At 38.9% G+C, this 19,722-nt stretch overlaps 1 protein-coding gene across 1 annotated transcript in view; it reads right to left on the bottom strand.

Annotated features, from left to right (window-relative positions):
• The window catches only part of LOC124597038 (lysosomal alpha-mannosidase-like), a 258,262-nt gene that overhangs the window by 163,256 nt on the left and 75,284 nt on the right, over nucleotides 1–19,722 (bottom strand). The window contains exon 3 of the mRNA XM_047135914.1: nucleotides 2,566–2,647. Within this exon, the coding sequence (XP_046991870.1) occupies nucleotides 2,566–2,647 (82 nt within the window). The remainder of the gene's footprint in view (nucleotides 1–2,565; nucleotides 2,648–19,722) is intronic.

The following is a 19,722-nucleotide window of genomic DNA, read 5'->3' as shown; positions in this document are numbered from 1 at the left end:
CTTCTATAGAATAAAATGGGTTAGCTAGCAAGAAGCTGTGCAGTTTTTCCTTCAATAATTTGATTAGCATACTTCTGATGTGTTTACACAGTTTGTTATATATTTTGATCACTATGTAGTTATGACTATGGTTTGTTTTTTCCTCATCTGTTTCCTGGTAATAGCAGAGAGTACCAGTTCTTTTGCTATAATCATGTCTTTGATTTGTTACATTTAAATTAGGTAGTTCACTGAGTATGTAATTAACACTTTCTAGAATATATAAATTAATTACATTTAGCCAACTACAGCTTATCTCCTTCCACTAGAGAGATACAACATAGTATTCAGGCAATAACTTTTTATTTCCTAAAGCTTGAACACCAATCAACTGAAAAATCTAAGTCAATACAAAGAATGCTAATAAAAATCAAAAAGTATAGCAGATTGTCCATGTGCTCATTGCCACAGAATAATGCTGCATTTTACTGTGCATTCATAGATGTTCTTCTGGTGATTCCCTCATACAGTTAAAATCTTATACTTAGTGAACAGGGGGTTGCAATGAGTTCTGCTATCTGCTATTGTGATTACTCTAATTGATTTCTTCTCAATCATGAGTTCATTTATTTGTCTGCTATTTCCCCAGAGTATTAATCCATATTTTAAAACAGACTGAAAAAGGCAAAATATGGTGTCCTACATATTCAAAAATGATAAATGACATCAGTTTCTTCACCAGCCGGCCGCGGTGGTCTCGCGGTTCTAGGCGCTCAGTCCTGAACTGCGCGACTCCTACGGTCGCAGGTTCGAATGCTGCCTGGGGCATGGATGTGTGTGATGTCCTTAGGTTAGTTAGGTTTAAGTAGTTCTAAGTTCTAGGGGACATGACCACAGATGTTAAGTCCCATAGTGCTCAGAGCCATTTGAACCATTTTCTTCACCAAAGTATATTATTCATGGTAACTTAACTGTTACTAGTTCTACGTGGATGTCCCATGTTAGTCTGTTGTCAAAAGTAATGCCCAAAACACTTAAATTTCATTTTTCTCTTTTTGCAATCTTTGATAGACTGAATCACATATTCTGCATCTTATTTACATTTAATAGTGTACCATTTGCACTGATCCAGGATGCTGTACTTTCACCAAAGTCATTCCTCTGACAAGGTCCCCAAATACATACTGATAGTTTATTCATGGAATAGGACTTCTGATGGGACCAACAGAAAATAACATAAATGGCCAAAAAAATGTAAAATCTGGAAATGTAAAAACAGGTTTAAATTTCTAAATCACATGTATGGGGAAAGAGTTTTGCCCCTACTGAAATGAAAACCTGTGTGTGCCCATGGAGTACAATTAAAGAATTTTTCTACCTTGGAGAGTTGCCATACTCTTAAAAATTCTGGAAACAATATTGGAGGCTTATTACTTTTCCTTCAGTTTTAATCATTTCTATTGAAACACTATCATCTCTGTGAATGTTCCTACCTTTGTACCTTGAATATTAACTCTGTGATACAAAGCTCATCTGAATAATGTTTTATTATTTTATTACTGTTTTCACTGCAGCCTATAAACACCAAGAATTGAAAATACTGAATATGTACCTGAATTTTATCAAACCAACCCCTACTATGTATTCTAGCCACCTAGGAACTGTTCAAGCCTAAATTTTCTTCTATTAAAAGGAAGAGTTATCAAAAGTGTCTGAAATTTGTAGGTACTTGTTGATCAGCTCATTATTTTCTTTTATGAAATCTCGTTGTTGGGCAATTTGTGTTATTGAATTTATTTCATTCCAAAAAGTTCTTGTCTTATTCTTTCTTTGGAATGTATAATTTTTGCTGTTATGACGTGGTTGCTTAGAATTTTATGGTACAGTTTGTAATGTTCTTTAAGTCTGTCACTAACATCAAGAAAAATCTTTTTAGTGTTGCATGATTTTCCTTTCATTTGTAACCTTAGTGTAGCAAGCATTTCATTTATTGATGCAGGTTATAAATGAACTTATGTTTTTTGCTTTCATTTTTAACAATTTTGTACAACCATTTAAGTTAACCACAACCATTTAAGTTAACTACCTCACTTGTTACATTTGGACATAGTGTGGAGGTCCTACTTTTTTTCTTCCTAATGTGGTACAATATTTTTAAAATATTAAATCATTCCTGTATCCTTTCTGTCCCTAAATACATCTGCATTATCACTTTTTTTTAGTTGCTCTTGTGAACAAAGCTTTGGTTGCTGAAGTGATATAAAGTTACTAAAAGTATAACTTGAAATAGATATTGAAGAAATACACTGAAGAAAAACCTGGAATCCTTGACACAGAGATCATTTCATATGTAATAATTTGGGATTTTAGAATTGTTTCTAGATAAATATTTCTGCATCAGCAGGTGAGCATTTTGGTTTATAATACTTAGACATATTTCATAGTAAGCTCAACCCCAATTGTCACAAAAACTGATTTCAGAAAATAATTAATTTTATAACACATTCAATGCACTGAGCAAAGCAGAACTAACATGAAAATGAGAGATGCCACCAACTTTCCATGTATACTCTAGATAACTCATACCTTCTATCAGGATTGATCAAAAGTTCATCAGTAACTGAATCCAATATGTACTGTACTCCAGCTTTTTGTATTTCTTGCTTGCCTGCAGAAAAATAAATAGTACAGAATAGGGATGCATGAGGATAGTTGTTAGAACACCCACACCCACACACTCTCTCTTTCACACACACACACACACACACACACACACACACACACACACACAAACACAATGGCTTTATTTCAGTGGTTACAAAATCAAGTTAAAAGAACAATTGATAATTAAAAGTGGAATCTAAATCATTAACAAGTAAAGGTAACAAGTCAACAAATAATAGAGACATTGAGATGTTGAAAGGAACATAAATGAGACTGAGGACATTGCTATAGCTGGTGGATGAATCCTTTCTTCACACACATCCGATGACACCAGGCTCAAACTCTTATGGGAATTGGTGAAATGCTGTGAGTAATGAGGATAATGGACAGGCAGCAGCACTACATTAGTAGTGTATGGATAAGTTGAGAATTTGGATCTGATGGGAGGAGTGTTAGGGTAGTCCCTGCAGTTGCAATGACCATTGTGTCCAGATCGCTTAGTGGTCAGAGCATCTGCCCAGTAGAAAGAGACCCAAGTTCAAATCCTGATTTAGCACAAATTTTTAACTTTCCCCACTGATTTCAATCAATGCCAACTCACAGCCAATGTCTGTAATTCATTTGGGTCTTATTATATCCCATCTTATTAGAAACCTTTGAAAGTAGTCATGCCACATACCATCTCTGCTAAAATTTCTGCAGAGCATTTTGCATGGACATGACTGTCAACCGGCTGTCTCTCCACATGACTGGCCACCACTGAACTGTGACTTAGAGCGGAATCTACCATCCAGTGGCAGAACATGCTGCTGAGAAGAACATGTTCAATTTCAATAACTGCTTCACGATCTGTGTCATCTGAATCTTCCCCCCCCCCCCCCCCCCCCCCCCCCGACAACAGCTTTCCTGAATTATGTAGATGGCTGTTGTCCTTGACTTGTACCACATCCTTTGACCCCATAATCCTTGTGACCTTAGTCTCTGATAGCCCCCTGCCACTCATGATTCTGCTCCCTCCCACCAGGACTCTGATTCTCCCTCTCAACTGCCAGCTGTCCCTCCAACCCTACCTCCTGATCCCTGCCTCTTTCCTCCCCTCTCTACTTAATCTGACAAAACCCTCCCCCTAGCTGAATTGCAGAACTGCAGTGTGTAGTTAAGTACCACAGTCTGGTCATACAGGTGTGTGTGTGTGTGTGTGTGTGTGTGTGTGTGTGTGTGTGTGTGTGTGTGCGCGTGCCATACAGATAAAAAAAGATGTATCCAAAACTTAGCAAAGTTATCAGATTGCTTTATGTGTCTTTCAACAACTTAGTGCCTCTACTAGTAAGTGGGTTGATGCCGTTACTCATTGAAAATAAAATTTGAAGTATGAGTCAATAGGATTTTGCATCTGTTTGGCATTGGTTGCATAGAATGATTTGATTTGGAAGGCTGTCATGAAGCCATTATATCATCTCCCCACATGAAGGGCCCGGGCCATACTTGACATGCGCGCTGGTGCCACACATGACCTATTGGACACAGACTGGGGAGGGGGGGGAGGGGGCTCCAGCTGGTCAAATCAGTATATCAACATCATAAAAGTGATTAACAGAGACTTGTGCTGCTTATGGATGAGTATTGTCTTGTTGGGAGATACTGTCTAGTATTTCTTGCTTGCCTGCAGAAAAATAAATGGTACAGAATAGGGATGCATGAGGATAGTTGTTAGAACACCCACACCCACACACTCTCTCTTTCACACACACACACACACACACACACACACACACACACACACACACAAACACAATGGCTTTATTTCAGTGGTTACAAAATCAAGTTAAAAGAACAATTGATAATTAAAAGTGGAATCTAAATCATTAACAAGTAAAGGTAACAAGTCAACAAATAATAGAGACATTGAGATGTTGAAAGGAACATAAATGAGACTGAGGACATTGCTATAGCTGGTGGATGAATCCTTTCTTCACACACATCCGATGACACCAGGCTCAAACTCTTATGGGAATTGGTGAAATGCTGTGAGTAATGAGGATAATGGACAGGCAGCAGCACTACATTAGTAGTGTATGGATAAGTTGAGAATTTGGATCTGATGGGAGGAGTGTTAGGGTAGTCCCTGCAGTTGCAATGACCATTGTGTCCAGATCGCTTAGTGGTCAGAGCATCTGCCCAGTAGAAAGAGACCCAAGTTCAAATCCTGATTTAGCACAAATTTTTAACTTTCCCCACTGATTTCAATCAATGCCAACTCACAGCCAATGTCTGTAATTCATTTGGGTCTTATTATATCCCATCTTATTAGAAACCTTTGAAAGTAGTCATGCCACATACCATCTCTGCTAAAATTTCTGCAGAGCATTTTGCATGGACATGACTGTCAACCGGCTGTCTCTCCACATGACTGGCCACCACTGAACTGTGACTTAGAGCAGAATCTACCATCCAGTGGCAGAACATGCTGCTGAGAAGAACATGTTCAATTTCAATAACTGCTTCACGATCTGTGTCATCTGAATCTTTCCCCCCCCCCCCCCCCCCCCCCCCCCCCCGAAGACAGCTTTCCTGAATTATGTAGATGGCTGTTGTCCTTGACTTGTACCACATCCTTTGACCCCATAATCCTTGTGACCTTAGTCTCTGATAGCCCCCTGCCACTCATGATTCTGCTCCCTCCCACCAGGACTCTGATTCTCCCTCTCAACTGCCAGCTGTCCCTCCAACCCTACCTCCTGATCCCTGCCTCTTTCCTCCCCTCTCTACTTAATCTGACAAAACCCTCCCCCTAGCTGAATTGCAGAACTGCAGTGTGTAGTTAAGTACCACAGTCTGGTCATACAGGTGTGTGTGTGTGTGTGTGTGTGTGTGTGTGTGTGTGTGTGTGTGTGTGTGTGCGCGTGCCATACAGATAAAAAAAGATGTATCCAAAACTTAGCAAAGTTATCAGATTGCTTTATGTGTCTTTCAACAACTTAGTGCCTCTACTAGTAAGTGGGTTGATGCCGTTACTCATTGAAAATAAAATTTGAAGTATGAGTCAATAGGATTTTGCATCTGTTTGGCATTGGTTGCATAGAATGATTTGATTTGGAAGGCTGTCATGAAGCCATTATATCATCTCCCCACATGAAGGGCCCGGGCCATACTTGACATGCGCGCTGGTGCCACACATGACCTATTGGACACAGACTGGGGAGGGGGGGGAGGGGGCTCCAGCTGGTCAAATCAGTATATCAACATCATAAAAGTGATTAACAGAGACTTGTGCTGCTTATGGATGAGTATTGTCTTGTTGGGAGATACTGTCTAGTATTTCTTGCTTGCCTGCAGAAAAATAAATGGTACAGAATAGGGATGCATGAGGATAGTTGTTAGAACACCCACACCCACACACTCTCTCTTTCACACACACACACACACACACACACACACACACACACACACAAACACAATGGCTTTATTTCAGTGGTTACAAAATCAAGTTAAAAGAACAATTGATAATTAAAAGTGGAATCTAAATCATTAACAAGTAAAGGTAACAAGTCAACAAATAATAGAGACATTGAGATGTTGAAAGGAACATAAATGAGACTGAGGACATTGCTATAGCTGGTGGATGAATCCTTTCTTCACACACATCCGATGACACCAGGCTCAAACTCTTATGGGAATTGGTGAAATGCTGTGAGTAATGAGGATAATGGACAGGCAGCAGCACTACATTAGTAGTGTATGGATAAGTTGAGAATTTGGATCTGATGGGAGGAGTGTTAGGGTAGTCCCTGCAGTTGCAATGACCATTGTGTCCAGATCGCTTAGTGGTCAGAGCATCTGCCCAGTAGAAAGAGACCCAAGTTCAAATCCTGATTTAGCACAAATTTTTAACTTTCCCCACTGATTTCAATCAATGCCAACTCACAGCCAATGTCTGTAATTCATTTGGGTCTTATTATATCCCATCTTATTAGAAACCTTTGAAAGTAGTCATGCCACATACCATCTCTGCTAAAATTTCTGCAGAGCATTTTGCATGGACATGACTGTCAACCGGCTGTCTCTCCACATGACTGGCCACCACTGAACTGTGACTTAGAGCAGAATCTACCATCCAGTGGCAGAACATGCTGCTGAGAAGAACATGTTCAATTTCAATAACTGCTTCACGATCTGTGTCATCTGAATCTTTCCCCCCCCCCCCCCCCCCCCCCCCCGACAACAGCTTTCCTGAATTATGTAGATGGCTGTTGTCCTTGACTTGTACCACATCCTTTGACCCCATAATCCTTGTGACCTTAGTCTCTGATAGCCCCCTGCCACTCATGATTCTGCTCCCTCCCACCAGGACTCTGATTCTCCCTCTCAACTGCCAGCTGTCCCTCCAACCCTACCTCCTGATCCCTGCCTCTTTCCTCCCCTCTCTACTTAATCTGACAAAACCCTCCCCCTAGCTGAATTGCAGAACTGCAGTGTGTAGTTAAGTACCACAGTCTGGTCATACAGGTGTGTGTGTGTGTGTGTGTGTGTGTGTGTGTGTGTGTGTGTGTGTGTGTGCGCGTGCCATACAGATAAAAAAAGATGTATCCAAAACTTAGCAAAGTTATCAGATTGCTTTATGTGTCTTTCAACAACTTAGTGCCTCTACTAGTAAGTGGGTTGATGCCGTTACTCATTGAAAATAAAATTTGAAGTATGAGTCAATAGGATTTTGCATCTGTTTGGCATTGGTTGCATAGAATGATTTGATTTGGAAGGCTGTCATGAAGCCATTATATCATCTCCCCACATGAAGGGCCCGGGCCATACTTGACATGCGCGCTGGTGCCACACATGACCTATTGGACACAGACTGGGGAGGGGGGGGAGGGGGCTCCAGCTGGTCAAATCAGTATATCAACATCATAAAAGTGATTAACAGAGACTTGTGCTGCTTATGGATGAGTATTGTCTTGTTGGGAGATACTGTCTAGTGAGAGGTAGCACATTATGACTGCTGTGCTATGAGTTCTCTGGCGTATTACTAGAGGCAAACTGAAGTCAAGCAGAAGATGATGGTCTGAGGTAGTGCAGAACTGAGATTCATCACTGAGAACAATTCAGTGATACTCTCTGCTAGTCCCCAACTAACGGTGTGAGATGACACTGTCAGTTGTGTCCCAGATGGCAGGTGCAAGTGTGTAGGGACACAGTGCACTTTGGACACAAAGTTAGGCTTCCCCGTTGGTGTGGACAGACTCGGGTGACCAGATCCTCAATGAAATGTGTAGCTTTCCTCATGAACCAAGCCAGTCTAACATCAAGTCACTGGCAAATCCAGAACCTCCATATGGGAGTTATGTTTGAAAAGAGCTTCTGCTTCCTTTCTGCTAGCACATTAAAGTTACCATTATCAAGTAACACATCCAATATTGGATTAAGGAGTGGGTAAGAAAGTGTACAGATTTTAAAGAAAATCTTGGAACCAAACAATTTCAGATTCTGGTATTAGTTGTGGTTTCAATTTGAGCTATAGTGAATAATGCAGGTTCAACAGCTCCAATATTGGTTTCATACCTAACTGTCTCCTCATCTACAAACCAAGGAAAACAAGTGACTACCATGAGAAGATGAACCAACATAGTTTCCTGAATTAGTTCAAGGGGGCTTCTGGAAAACTTAAATCAGTCACCTGTCATTGTAATGGATACTGTCCCATTCCATTCAGCTATTAAAGGTAAAGCTCCAATTATGTCAACAAGAAAAGCCAACATTGTCGAATAGTTGTAACGCCAGAATGTGAGAATTCAGTATGATTTATGTAAGGTGGGACTCATGGGGGTGGAGGGAGAGACCAGTTTCTACAGTATGTTGTGGACAATGTAACTAAACAATACAGCACAGGGTTCTTTGGCTTACACCATACCACTGCCATATCAACAGTATTGAAATAATTGGGGCACAGATTAAACGTTATGTGGCAACAAATAACAAAAGCCACATTGTGGCAGAAATTCAAAGGCTGTTAGAGGAAGCAGTGGCACAAATAATACCATTTGAGTGGAGTAATGTTGTACACCACACACAACATTTATTAAAGGAAGGACGGTAAAGTGAGGTGAGTCTAGAAAGTAATATTGAAAATATTATAACCTTGGGCAATTCCAACGATTCTTCCACAGACCAGAGACCAGATAATGACAATGTTGAGAAAGAAAGTGATTGTGATCTATGTGGCATTTACCCATTGTCATAATTTGTCTTTATTTTTGTGTTTGTGCATCATATTTGTGACTGAATGGCGTGTACTGCATTTGCACAATAAATCTCATCTCATTATTAAGGAATACTTCTCTGGGCATGTATGACAGTCTACAAGCAAACTATAGTGATTGGCAAGCTCTCAAGCAGTTTACACTATTTTAATGTTATTAGTTATTTATTTCCATGAACAATTCAAATCCATTATTACACCACTTTCCACATCTACTCTACATCTACATACATACTTTGAAATCCATGGTGCAGTGCATGGTGGAGAGTACCCTTTACCAACAACTAGTCTTTTCCTTTCCTGTTCCACCCGCAGATAGAGTGAGGGAAAAATGACTATCTATATGCCTCTGTATGAGTCCTAATTTCTTGTAACTTATCTCCATGGTTCGTACATGAAAAGTATGTTTGTGGCAGTAGATTGTTCTGCAGTCAGCATCAAATACTAGTTCTCAGTAATGTTCTTTGAAATTAAAGTCTCATCTCTCCAGGGATTCCCATTTGAGCTCCCAAAGCATATCCGTAACACTTACATGCTGATTGAGTCAAGTGGTAACAAATCTAGCAGCTTGCCTCTGAATTGTTTTGATGTCTTCTTTCATGTGGACCTGGAGCAGATCCCAGACACTCAACCAATACTCTAGACTAGATCACACTAACATCCTATATGTGGTCTCCTTTACAGATGAACCACACTTTCCTAAAATTCTTTGCCTTGATCATTTGCCTTTCCTGCTATGATACTTGCATGCTCATTCCACTTCATTTCTTTCACATTGTTATGCCCAGATATTTAAATGACATAACTGTGTCAAACAGGACACTGCTAATGCTGTATCTAACCATTACTTGTTTTTTTCCTACTCATCTGCATTAATTTACATTTTCCTACATTAAGACTTAGCTTCTATTCATCACACCAACTAGAAATTTTGTCTAGGCCATATTTAATATGACAAATGAACATAATTCATTTTGATTACTGTAAAAGAGAGTGTGCTTTATGTTGCTTTTGTTGAGACATACAAATAACAGGACCATGCTCTGTATAGATATGTAGCCAGTAGAACAGTTCCTAATGGGAGGAACCCTCCATGGTATGCAGTCTCTGTAAAGACACTTCTAAATAAACAAAGATTGCGTAATAGCTGTAAAACAAAGCACAGAGCTATAGATGGAGAGATTCTGAATGAAATGTGTTTGGCCATTAAGAGAGCAATGCATGAAGCCTTTAGTGACTAATGTAGCAGAATATTGTCAAACGATCTTTCACAAAAAGCAAAGAAATTCTGGTCACAGGTGAAGGCTGTTAGTGGCACCAACGTTAGTGTCCAGACCCTTGCAAACGAGACAGGAACTGAAACTGAGAGTAGCAAAGTGCAAGTTGAAATGCTTAACACCATTTTCAAATGCTCTTTTACAAAGAAAAACCAAGGAGAACTGCCCCAATTTAATCCTTGTACCACTGAAAATATGAGTGAAATAAGTATTAGTGTTGGTCGTGTTGAGGAACAGCTGAAACTGTTAAAATCAAATGAAGCTCCAGGGCCTGATGGAATCCCTATCAGATTCTATAATGAATTTGCATTTGAGTTAACCCCTGTTCCAGCTATATTCTGTCATAGATCACTCAAACCAAAGGCAATGCCCAGTTCTTGGAAACAAGCACACGTCACACCCATCTATAAGAAGGGTAGTAAAAGCAACCCACAAAAGTACCTTCCAATATCCTTGACATTGATTTGTTGTAGCATCTTGGAACATATTCTGAGCTCAAATGTAATGAGGTATCTTGAACAGAATGACCAGCACCATGCCAACCAGCATGGATTCTGAAAACATTGATCACATGAAAACCAACTTGCACTTTTCTCACATGACATACTGAAAGCTTTGGAACAAGACAGTCTGGTAGATGCAGTATTTTTTGATTTCTGAAAAGCATTTGACTCAGTACCATACCTACACTTACTGGCAAAAGTACGATCATATGGGGCATCAAGTGAAATTTGTGACTGGAGTGATGACTTTCTGGTAGGGAGGACACAGTGTGTTATTTTGGATGGAGAGTCATCATCAGATGTAGAAGAAACCTTGGGTGTACCCCAGGGAAGTGCATTGGGGTCTTTACTGTTCATGTTGTATATCAGTGACACTGCAGACAATATTAATAGTAAGCTCAGACTTTTTGCAGATCATGCAGTTATCCATAATGAAGTAAGGTCTGACAGAAGTTGCCAGTCAGATCTTGATAAGATTTAAAAGTGATGCAAAGACTGGCAACCTGTTTTAAATGTTGAAAAATGTAAAATTGTGCTCTTCACAAAATGAAAAAGCATAGTATTCTATGACTATAATGGAGTGAGAGGGAACTGTAATAACTGGTACAATGGGAGGTACCCTCTGCCATGCACTTCACGGTGGTTTGCAGATTATAGATGTAGATGTATAATAGGAACACAATATCATTTTATACCCAGGAATGTGTTTGTTAAGCCACAACAATATTGCGATCCTATAAAGTGATGTCAATACTGTAGATTTAAAGACAATGTAAGAAGGTAGTCCAGTAAGAAACTGCACAGCTGTTGCTGCTACAGCCATACTACATGTGCACACAAGGGTGAACCAACAACATTGTCCCCTTTCATGCTCAACTGTGCTTCAGTGTCAGTCAATTTGTTTTTCTAATCAGCGTATAATTTGTCAACCATGTGACATCCTTCAATAATTGGAGTAATACAATAATCATTGTAGTTGATTTGTATCACACTAACTGTAATAAACAATAAAATCACTAAACAAATGTATATACTGATATGTTCATTCAAAGTAAACTTCTGTTTTGTTGCAGGGCCCTGTACCCTGTGTTTCATGTGCACAGAAAGTGATATGCTTCAAAAATGAGACACTGAGGATATAACTGAGGATTTGCATTTTGGAAATCTCTAAGAAAATATTTAATTTGAATGTAAGTCCAATTTGTGGAATTAGTCACTTGTATTTGAGTATAATGCTAACCAATAAAGTCACTAAACACATTTACATCAATCTGTTTTCATTTGATTTGTTTTTATTTTTTAAAAAATGCCCCCATACCCTTTGTTTCCGTGGCCATTGCATGGCTTACGATGGCCCTGACAATGAGGGACACAGGAAATTGTATAAAATTCACCAAAACTCAGCTTCTATCTGTGGAAAGGAATTACTGCAATTGTTTGTTCTGAGGAGCCACAGAGTTCTAAGCTCACCGGAAAAGGTATTAGTTACTCCCTTGAAATAGCACACGGATCACTCTGAAGTACTACAGTTCATGTGGAAGTAGCAACAGGTTCTCTTATGATCATCCACCAATCACACAAGAGATGGCAGTGAAGTGGTGTCTCTGCATAAGACACGTTGATACAGGGATGTGACAGGATGCCAGAAGGAGCTGTCGCTTTCGAACATACCCACAGCTGTATTGTGCTTGATTCACTGATGTACCAGTGCTGACTGTTCCATGTGTCTATAGCAAATGGTGCACTACTCACAGACATGTAACACTATGTAAGAACAGTGATCACAAAAAGATCCAATCCTCCAGAAACCAGAGATAAATGTAACATCTTGTCAATGACAATTCATTTAGTTACAACAGGAAATGCTGTTAAAGAATGCAGGTCCACCTCAACCAGTTGCTAAGCAAATGCTGTGAAGGGATGTACAAGAAATGGACATCCTGAGTGGGCTGCCTTGCAAAAGGCCACTGTTCACAGTGGCAAATAGAGCTATATGTCTTTGCAGGCCAAATAACATGTACGCATGATGGTAGCTAATTTTGTGTGGTCCAGTGATTCATGAGTTTGCATCTTTTCAAATGTTGCAAGACATCAAGGGCACTGGTGACCCACATGGTGTGGAGGGCAGAGGTGGACTGCGATATTTTGGGGGTGTTTTATGTGGTTACTATAAACGTGGATCAGGATGTTTATTTCAGTATTCTTGGTGACCAAGTGCTGCCCTTTCTTCTGAATTTTCATAGTGGACTGTGATATTTTGGGGTGTTCTTTTGTGGTTACCATAAATGTGGATCAGGATGTTTATTTCAATATTCTTGATGACCAAGTGCTGCTCTTTCTTCTGAATTTTCATGGTGAGTATGCTGTCGACATTCCTATTGTCCAAGATGACAACAGTATTGTGCTTATGCCTGCAGACATATTTCCTGGTTTGAAAAGCACTTGAGCACCATATTGCATCTGGACTGGCCCTCTGTTTTAGTCCCCCAGAGCAGGTGGTTCTAGCTTGAGTGCCTGTCAATGGGCAGTTAGTTACCCATGGGCACAGGTGGGGGAGGGTGGACAGACAACTGATCCACAGGCAGTTGGGCAGCCAGTCTAAGCCTAAGTGACTGTACTGCACCAGACAGGTACACACAGGTGAGAGTGGCCAAGAGGTCACATGTGAACAGAATGTGTGTGACAGGGCTGCTGTGACAAAATGAGCAGCATGGCTGATCTTTTGTGTATTATAAGGAGGGGAACACCAATGTCACCGGGCAACTGAGCACATCAAATTAAAAGTACTGTATAAGTATATCTACTAAAATTGCCAAGACTGCCTACTGTTGAGGTACAGGAAATATAAGGACATTTCTGGAATTAGCAGAAGCCCTAAACCCAAATTATTAACATATTTCTATGCCACCAGTTTTAGGGTACATTAAACTTTAAATATTTGTTTATTTATAATGCATAATTACCATTAACAGACATATTAACATATGTAACACACTGCCAAATAGTTCATGACCTCAGTTACATGAAGCTAGCTTGTTGTACGATAAGCATGAAAACAAATTTTTAAGTTATTTATAAATTTTGATTAAACTATGATAAAACAGAATTCAGCACACACTTATTTAGTGGCATCATGTTGATATTGTGATTGGGATTAAGATGTAGTAATTTACTTAAATATGATTTGTTATGTCTGTAAATACATTAAGAAATGTACTTTGAGTCTCTGTAGGGCCACAGCAACAAGTAAAATACAGACATGTACCATACTTGACTAGCTTAGGAGATTTCCTTTCAAAATTGAAGCAAAAATAATAAATTAAAAAGATGAAGTGTAGACATTAGTTATAGACTAAGATGTAGTCCCCTAAGCATAAGTAGATGCATATATCAAAAATTTATTATATATATACAAAACGGTGTAATCTGATAAGGTGGGCCAAAGAAAGTAACAAACTTGACTACAGTAGTTAGTCATGTGACCAAGCTCTGGAGAAGGCAAGCAGAGAAGCTCCATGGTCTTTTGTCACTGTCATTGGAGGAGTGAAGATGGGCTTCTGATCTCTGGTGTTGGAACAGTGAAGCAATTTTTTAAATGAGTTTCAGTGGAACTTACAGCCAAACCTCCAGATGTCAGATACTCGGTTTGGTATCAAACCTTGTGTGTCGATAAAGTATCAACCAAAACTCCAATTTAGTTCATACTATGTGCTGTTGTCCAGCAGAACAAGTGTAAATGGTAATTAAAAGTAACACCAGAACTACGCAGCACTAATACGTGTAGTTTATGCACGCAAGTTGATAGAGTGTTAGATAATCATAGCCAGTTTTCTGCTTTCAAATCCCAGTAAGGACAATTCTTTTACTGTATTATGCATGAAAGTATTATATGGGGCAACATGTTTATGACATGTAAAAGGGCTGTTTGGAGTTTACAACAATGTTCTTTTGGAAATCTGCTTTCACTTTGTTTCTTTGAAAGTATTAAACCTGTAGTTTCACAGAACACACAAGCAGAACAGAAATAGAATGCAACAATAGCATCACACATGCAGTAGTAATGGTTGTAGTAATGGTAGTAGTAGTAGAAGCAGTAGTAGCAGTAATAGTAATAATAATAGTGAAACTAATAGTTGCAATAATAACAAAATAATAAGATCAATAATAAGTACATAACCTTGCAAACATGACCCCCCCCCCCCCCCACACACACACACACACACATGCATGCGTAGGAACCAAGGCTTCACAACAATAGTTGCTTATGAAGAAATGTTCGAAGTGAATTACATATAATAGTTTCATGAGCAAACAATAAACACGAAAAAACTGTATCAGTTGGGGCTTTCATTTCATTTTATTATCTTCCTGTAAATCATTTACATGATGTAGGAATTGTCACAACAAAGTTATCATACTAGTACAAATACTACAGACATAATAATGGAATATCACTTTCAAGGCATTTTTTAAAAGTACAAATTTAGACATATAAATTAAAATTTTTGGCAATAAATTTACACACAATCAAAGTACTCATCTACGTCATAGAAAGTTTTGCTTAAAAGGTAATTTTTAAGCTCAGTCTTAAATTTTACTTCATCTATTATTTCCTTCATGTACACTGGCAGAGCATTGTAAAGTTTTATTCCAAAATAACTTACATGCTCTTGGGTTTGTGTTGTCCTTACCCTTTCTACATACAAATTCTTATGAGTTCTAGTATTATAATTATGGCAGTCCTCATTTGTATGTAGATTTTTCATATGCGCTCTTGTACACAGAATGCTTTTAAAAATATACAGTGATAGTATTGTGAGTATTTGCAGTTCTTTGAAAAGGGGCCTACAATGAGTTCTTGGAGAGTTATGTGTTATAATTCGTATAGCTCTTTTCTGAAATTTGAAGATATCTGTTAAGCTTGATTTAGTTTTACCCCAGAACACTATGCCGTAAGACACAATGGACTGAAAGTAAGCAAAATACACTAGTTTAGCACAGTCTGTGCTGCATACTCTAGATAATATCCTCAATGCAAAACATGCCGAATTGAGCCTGTGGGATAAGTACTTGAGATGGTCTTTCCAGCTTAAGTTTTGATCAATGTGCATGCCCAAAAACTTTGTGGATTGTACACGCTCTATCTTCTTATCCATTAGTTTTAACTGGAGGTCCATATCTTGAGTTGCTTTGCCATACTGTATATAATTTGTTTTACTTAGATTAAGTGTTAACTCATTAGCATTAAACCAATGTTGAATATATTTCAGGACTATATCAGTTGTGGTGGTTAATGATTTTTTATCATCACTTATAATTAGGCTAGTGTCATCTGCGAACAACATTATTTTTGTAGAAATATTAGGCTTTTTTATGTCATTTATATAAAGCAAGAATAATAAGGGACCAAGAACACTGCCCTGTGGGACACCTATTTCGAATTTCTTTGCATCTGAGATCCACTTGATTTTCTGATTTTTATGTTCTGTGATGATTTATACCACCTGAGTTCTATCCTGAAGGTAAGATTCAACCCACTGCTTCATAACTCACCTTACACCTATTGCCTCCATCTTGTTTAACAGAATTTTGTGATTTACTGTATCAAAAGCTTTAGATAAATCTAAGTTAATTCCCACTACACATTTTTTAGTGTCGAGACTCCTTAAAATCTCTTTGGTATAGGCATGGATAGCTGATTCTGTGCTGTGGCCCGAGCGAAAGCCATGTTGATTGCAGTTTAGAAGTTTGTGAGCATCTAAGTAATTTATGAGTCTGGTTTTCATTAATTTCTCTAGAATTTTGGAAAATGATTGGAGAAGAGATATTGGTCTATAATTTTCTACCTTGTATGGATCTCCTTTTTTAAACAGAGGTCTAACCTTAGAGATTTTCAACCTCTCAGGAAACACACCTTTGCTGAAAGACAAATTGGCAATATGTACCAGGGGCTTTATAATTTGTTGGGCAACTTTTTTTATTATTGACACAGGCACTTCAAACACACCTGCAGACATTTTTGATTTTTGACTCTTTATCACCTTTAATGTTTCACTATCATTTGTGGGAGTTAACAACATTCTACTGTCTACTTTTGGGGCTGTTAATTTCTCGTGTTTAGTACAGTTTTTACTTAATGACACTGGTACACTTAAAAAAGTAATTATTAATGTAATTTGCCAGAGTTTCATCTTTTAATTCAATATTTTCACTATTTTTGAGTACTATTTCCTGATCCTTGAGGCCCTTACCTGTTTCCCTTTTCACAATTTCCCAAATAGTTTTTGATTTATTGCCTGATCTTCTTATTAATTTATCATTACTTAGTAATTTTGCTTTTGTAATTACTTTTCTATATATTGTTTTGTAATTTGTTACATGTTCTTTAAACTTGGGGTCAGTCCAACTTTTCAGTCTATAGTTAAGCATTTTCATGGTCCTGGAGGAATTTCTAATACCTGTTGTGATCCAGGAGTTAGCATGAGTATGCCCATATGTGTTTGTTTTGACAAGTTTCTTAGGAAAACACATTTCAAAATTCAACATAAACAGGGAAGAAAAAATGTTATATGCAGTGTTTGTGCTAGTTTGTAACAGTACTTCTGCCCATGATTGGTTAGTCAGTGCTTGAGCACTGAATCTTTGGTACGATGACCTCATGCTCTACCAACTCACCACCATCAGATCTAAAAACAGATAATCACATTTCCTGTGCTTTGTAGTTCTGATGTTACTTTTTATTATTCCAGCACTATTTATTTATGCATGTTCTGCAGGACAACAGCACATAGCACGAACTAAATTGGTATTTTGGTTGATACTCTATTGACATAGAACATTTGGTACCTATCACAGTGTCTGACATCTGGAGGTTTGATTGTTAGAAAACTTAGCAAGGTGTTGAAATTTTATACATGCTACAAACTCTGACTTATTTTAATGTTTGGAAATTTCATTGAATGCTCTGCTTGCTTTCCTCTGCACTATACAGTGTATGACCACCTATTTGCACTTGTTTCGATTGATCCTTTACATGCAAGTAAAATTACAAGATGAACTTAAACCAAAGCATGTTACCTCATTGTACTTCAGGATACTTCTCATTTAACTGCAACAATTTGATTTTATATAGTTGAAAACATTTGCATAGTTTTAAAAAATTTCAATGATTAACGCAGTATCTAATCAAAAGTATCCGGACACCTGGCTGAAAATGACTTACAAGTTTGTGGCACCCTTCACCAGTAATGCTGGAATTCAAAATGGTGTTGGCCCACCCTTAACTTTGATGACAGCTCCCACTCTCGAAGGCATATGTTCAATCAGGTGCTGGAAGGTTTCTTGTGGAATAGCAGCCCATTATTCGCAGAGTGCTGCACTGAGGAGAGGTATCAATGTCGGTCAATGAGGCCTGGAATGAAGTCAGCATTCCAAAACAACCCAAAAGTGTTCTATAGGATTCAGGTCAGGACTCTGTGTAGGCCAGTCCATTAAAGGGATGTTACTGTCATGTAACCACTTGGCCACAGGCCATGCATTATGAACAGATGCTAGATCATGTTGGAAGATGCAATAGCCATCTCCGAATTGTTCTTCAACAGTGGGAAGCACAAATGTGCTTAAAACATCAATGTAGGCCTGTGCTGTGATAGTGCCATTCAAAAAAAGGAGTGCAAGCCCCCTTCATGAAAAACATGACCACACCGTAACACCGCCACCTCCAAATTTTACTGCTGGCACAACTCATGCTGACAGATGACGTTCACAGGGGTTTTGCCTTACCCAATCCCTGCCATCGGATCACCACATTGTGTACCATGATTTGTCACTCCACACAATGTTTTCCCACAGTTCAATTGTCCAATGTTTACACTCCTTACACCAAGCGAGGCATTGTCTGGCATTTACCGGTGTGATGTGTGGCTTATGAGCAGCCGCTTGACCATGAAATCCAAGTTTTCTCACCTCCCGCCTAACTGTCGTAGAACTTGCAGTGGATCCTTATGCTGTTTGGAATTCCTATGTGATGGTCTGGATAGATGTTTGCCTATTACACATTATGGTCCTCTTTGATTGTCGGCATTCTCTGTCAGTCAACAGATGAGGTTGGCCTGTAGGCTTTTGTGCTGTATGTGTCCCTTCACATTTCCACTTCACTATCACATCAGAAACAGTGGACGTAGGGATGTTTAGGAGTGAAGAAATCTCTTGTACAGTTGTATGACACAAGTGACACCCAATCACCTCACAACGTTTGAAGTCCATGAGTTCCATGGAGTGCCCCAATCTGCTGTTTCACAATGTCTAATGGCTACTGAGGTCACTGATATGGAGTACCTGGCATTAGGTGACAGCACAATGCACCAAATATGAAAAACATATGTTTTTGAGGGTGTCTGGATACTTTTGATCACATAGTGTATGTTGAAGTACCTCAATGCATAATTATTTGAGCCAAAAGGCAGTAGCAAATAACTGACCCCTAGATGAAATTGAGCCACAATTATTGTAGGTTGTGTGCTCAATCACTACAGGTTTCTACTGATAGGACCACAGTGAACATGCAGGTCATTTACTTGTCAGGAAATAGCCAGTGAGTCCACACCACCTATCTGAGGCTGAGCTGGGGGTCCCCACACACTACAGTGCAGCATCAGAGCAGCCTGTTGTAGAAAGTGTCTGGGACAGCAGGTGAAATGTAGCAGTTGAAATCCCACAGTTTGGTAGTTCTGCAGAATCTGATTGTCAATGAGTGGCTTTGAACGGGTACGATAAACCTTGAGAAACTTGTGGGCTCTCTTCCTTGCTGAATTGATGCAATTGTCAAGGCTAGAGGCTGTGTTACACTGTTTTAGTGTGATGTTTTCTGGCAGTGACTAATTTTTTGTCCAACTTGCTTACAAGTGTGATAGCAACTTCGACAAAGAATAGGAAAGCTCTCACCAAGCAGATGACAAATTACTGTCTCACATACAGAGCGGAGAAAAATTGTGTCATGAAATTTTAACCCTGGATAGCTGATGCCAGTAGGAACCAAAGTTACTAG

The sequence above is a fragment of the Schistocerca americana genome, chromosome 1 (genome assembly GCF_021461395.2).
Source record: "Schistocerca americana isolate TAMUIC-IGC-003095 chromosome 1, iqSchAmer2.1, whole genome shotgun sequence".
NCBI lineage: Eukaryota > Metazoa > Arthropoda > Insecta > Orthoptera > Acrididae > Schistocerca > Schistocerca americana.
This window is presented reverse-complemented; position numbering and strand designations above follow the sequence as displayed.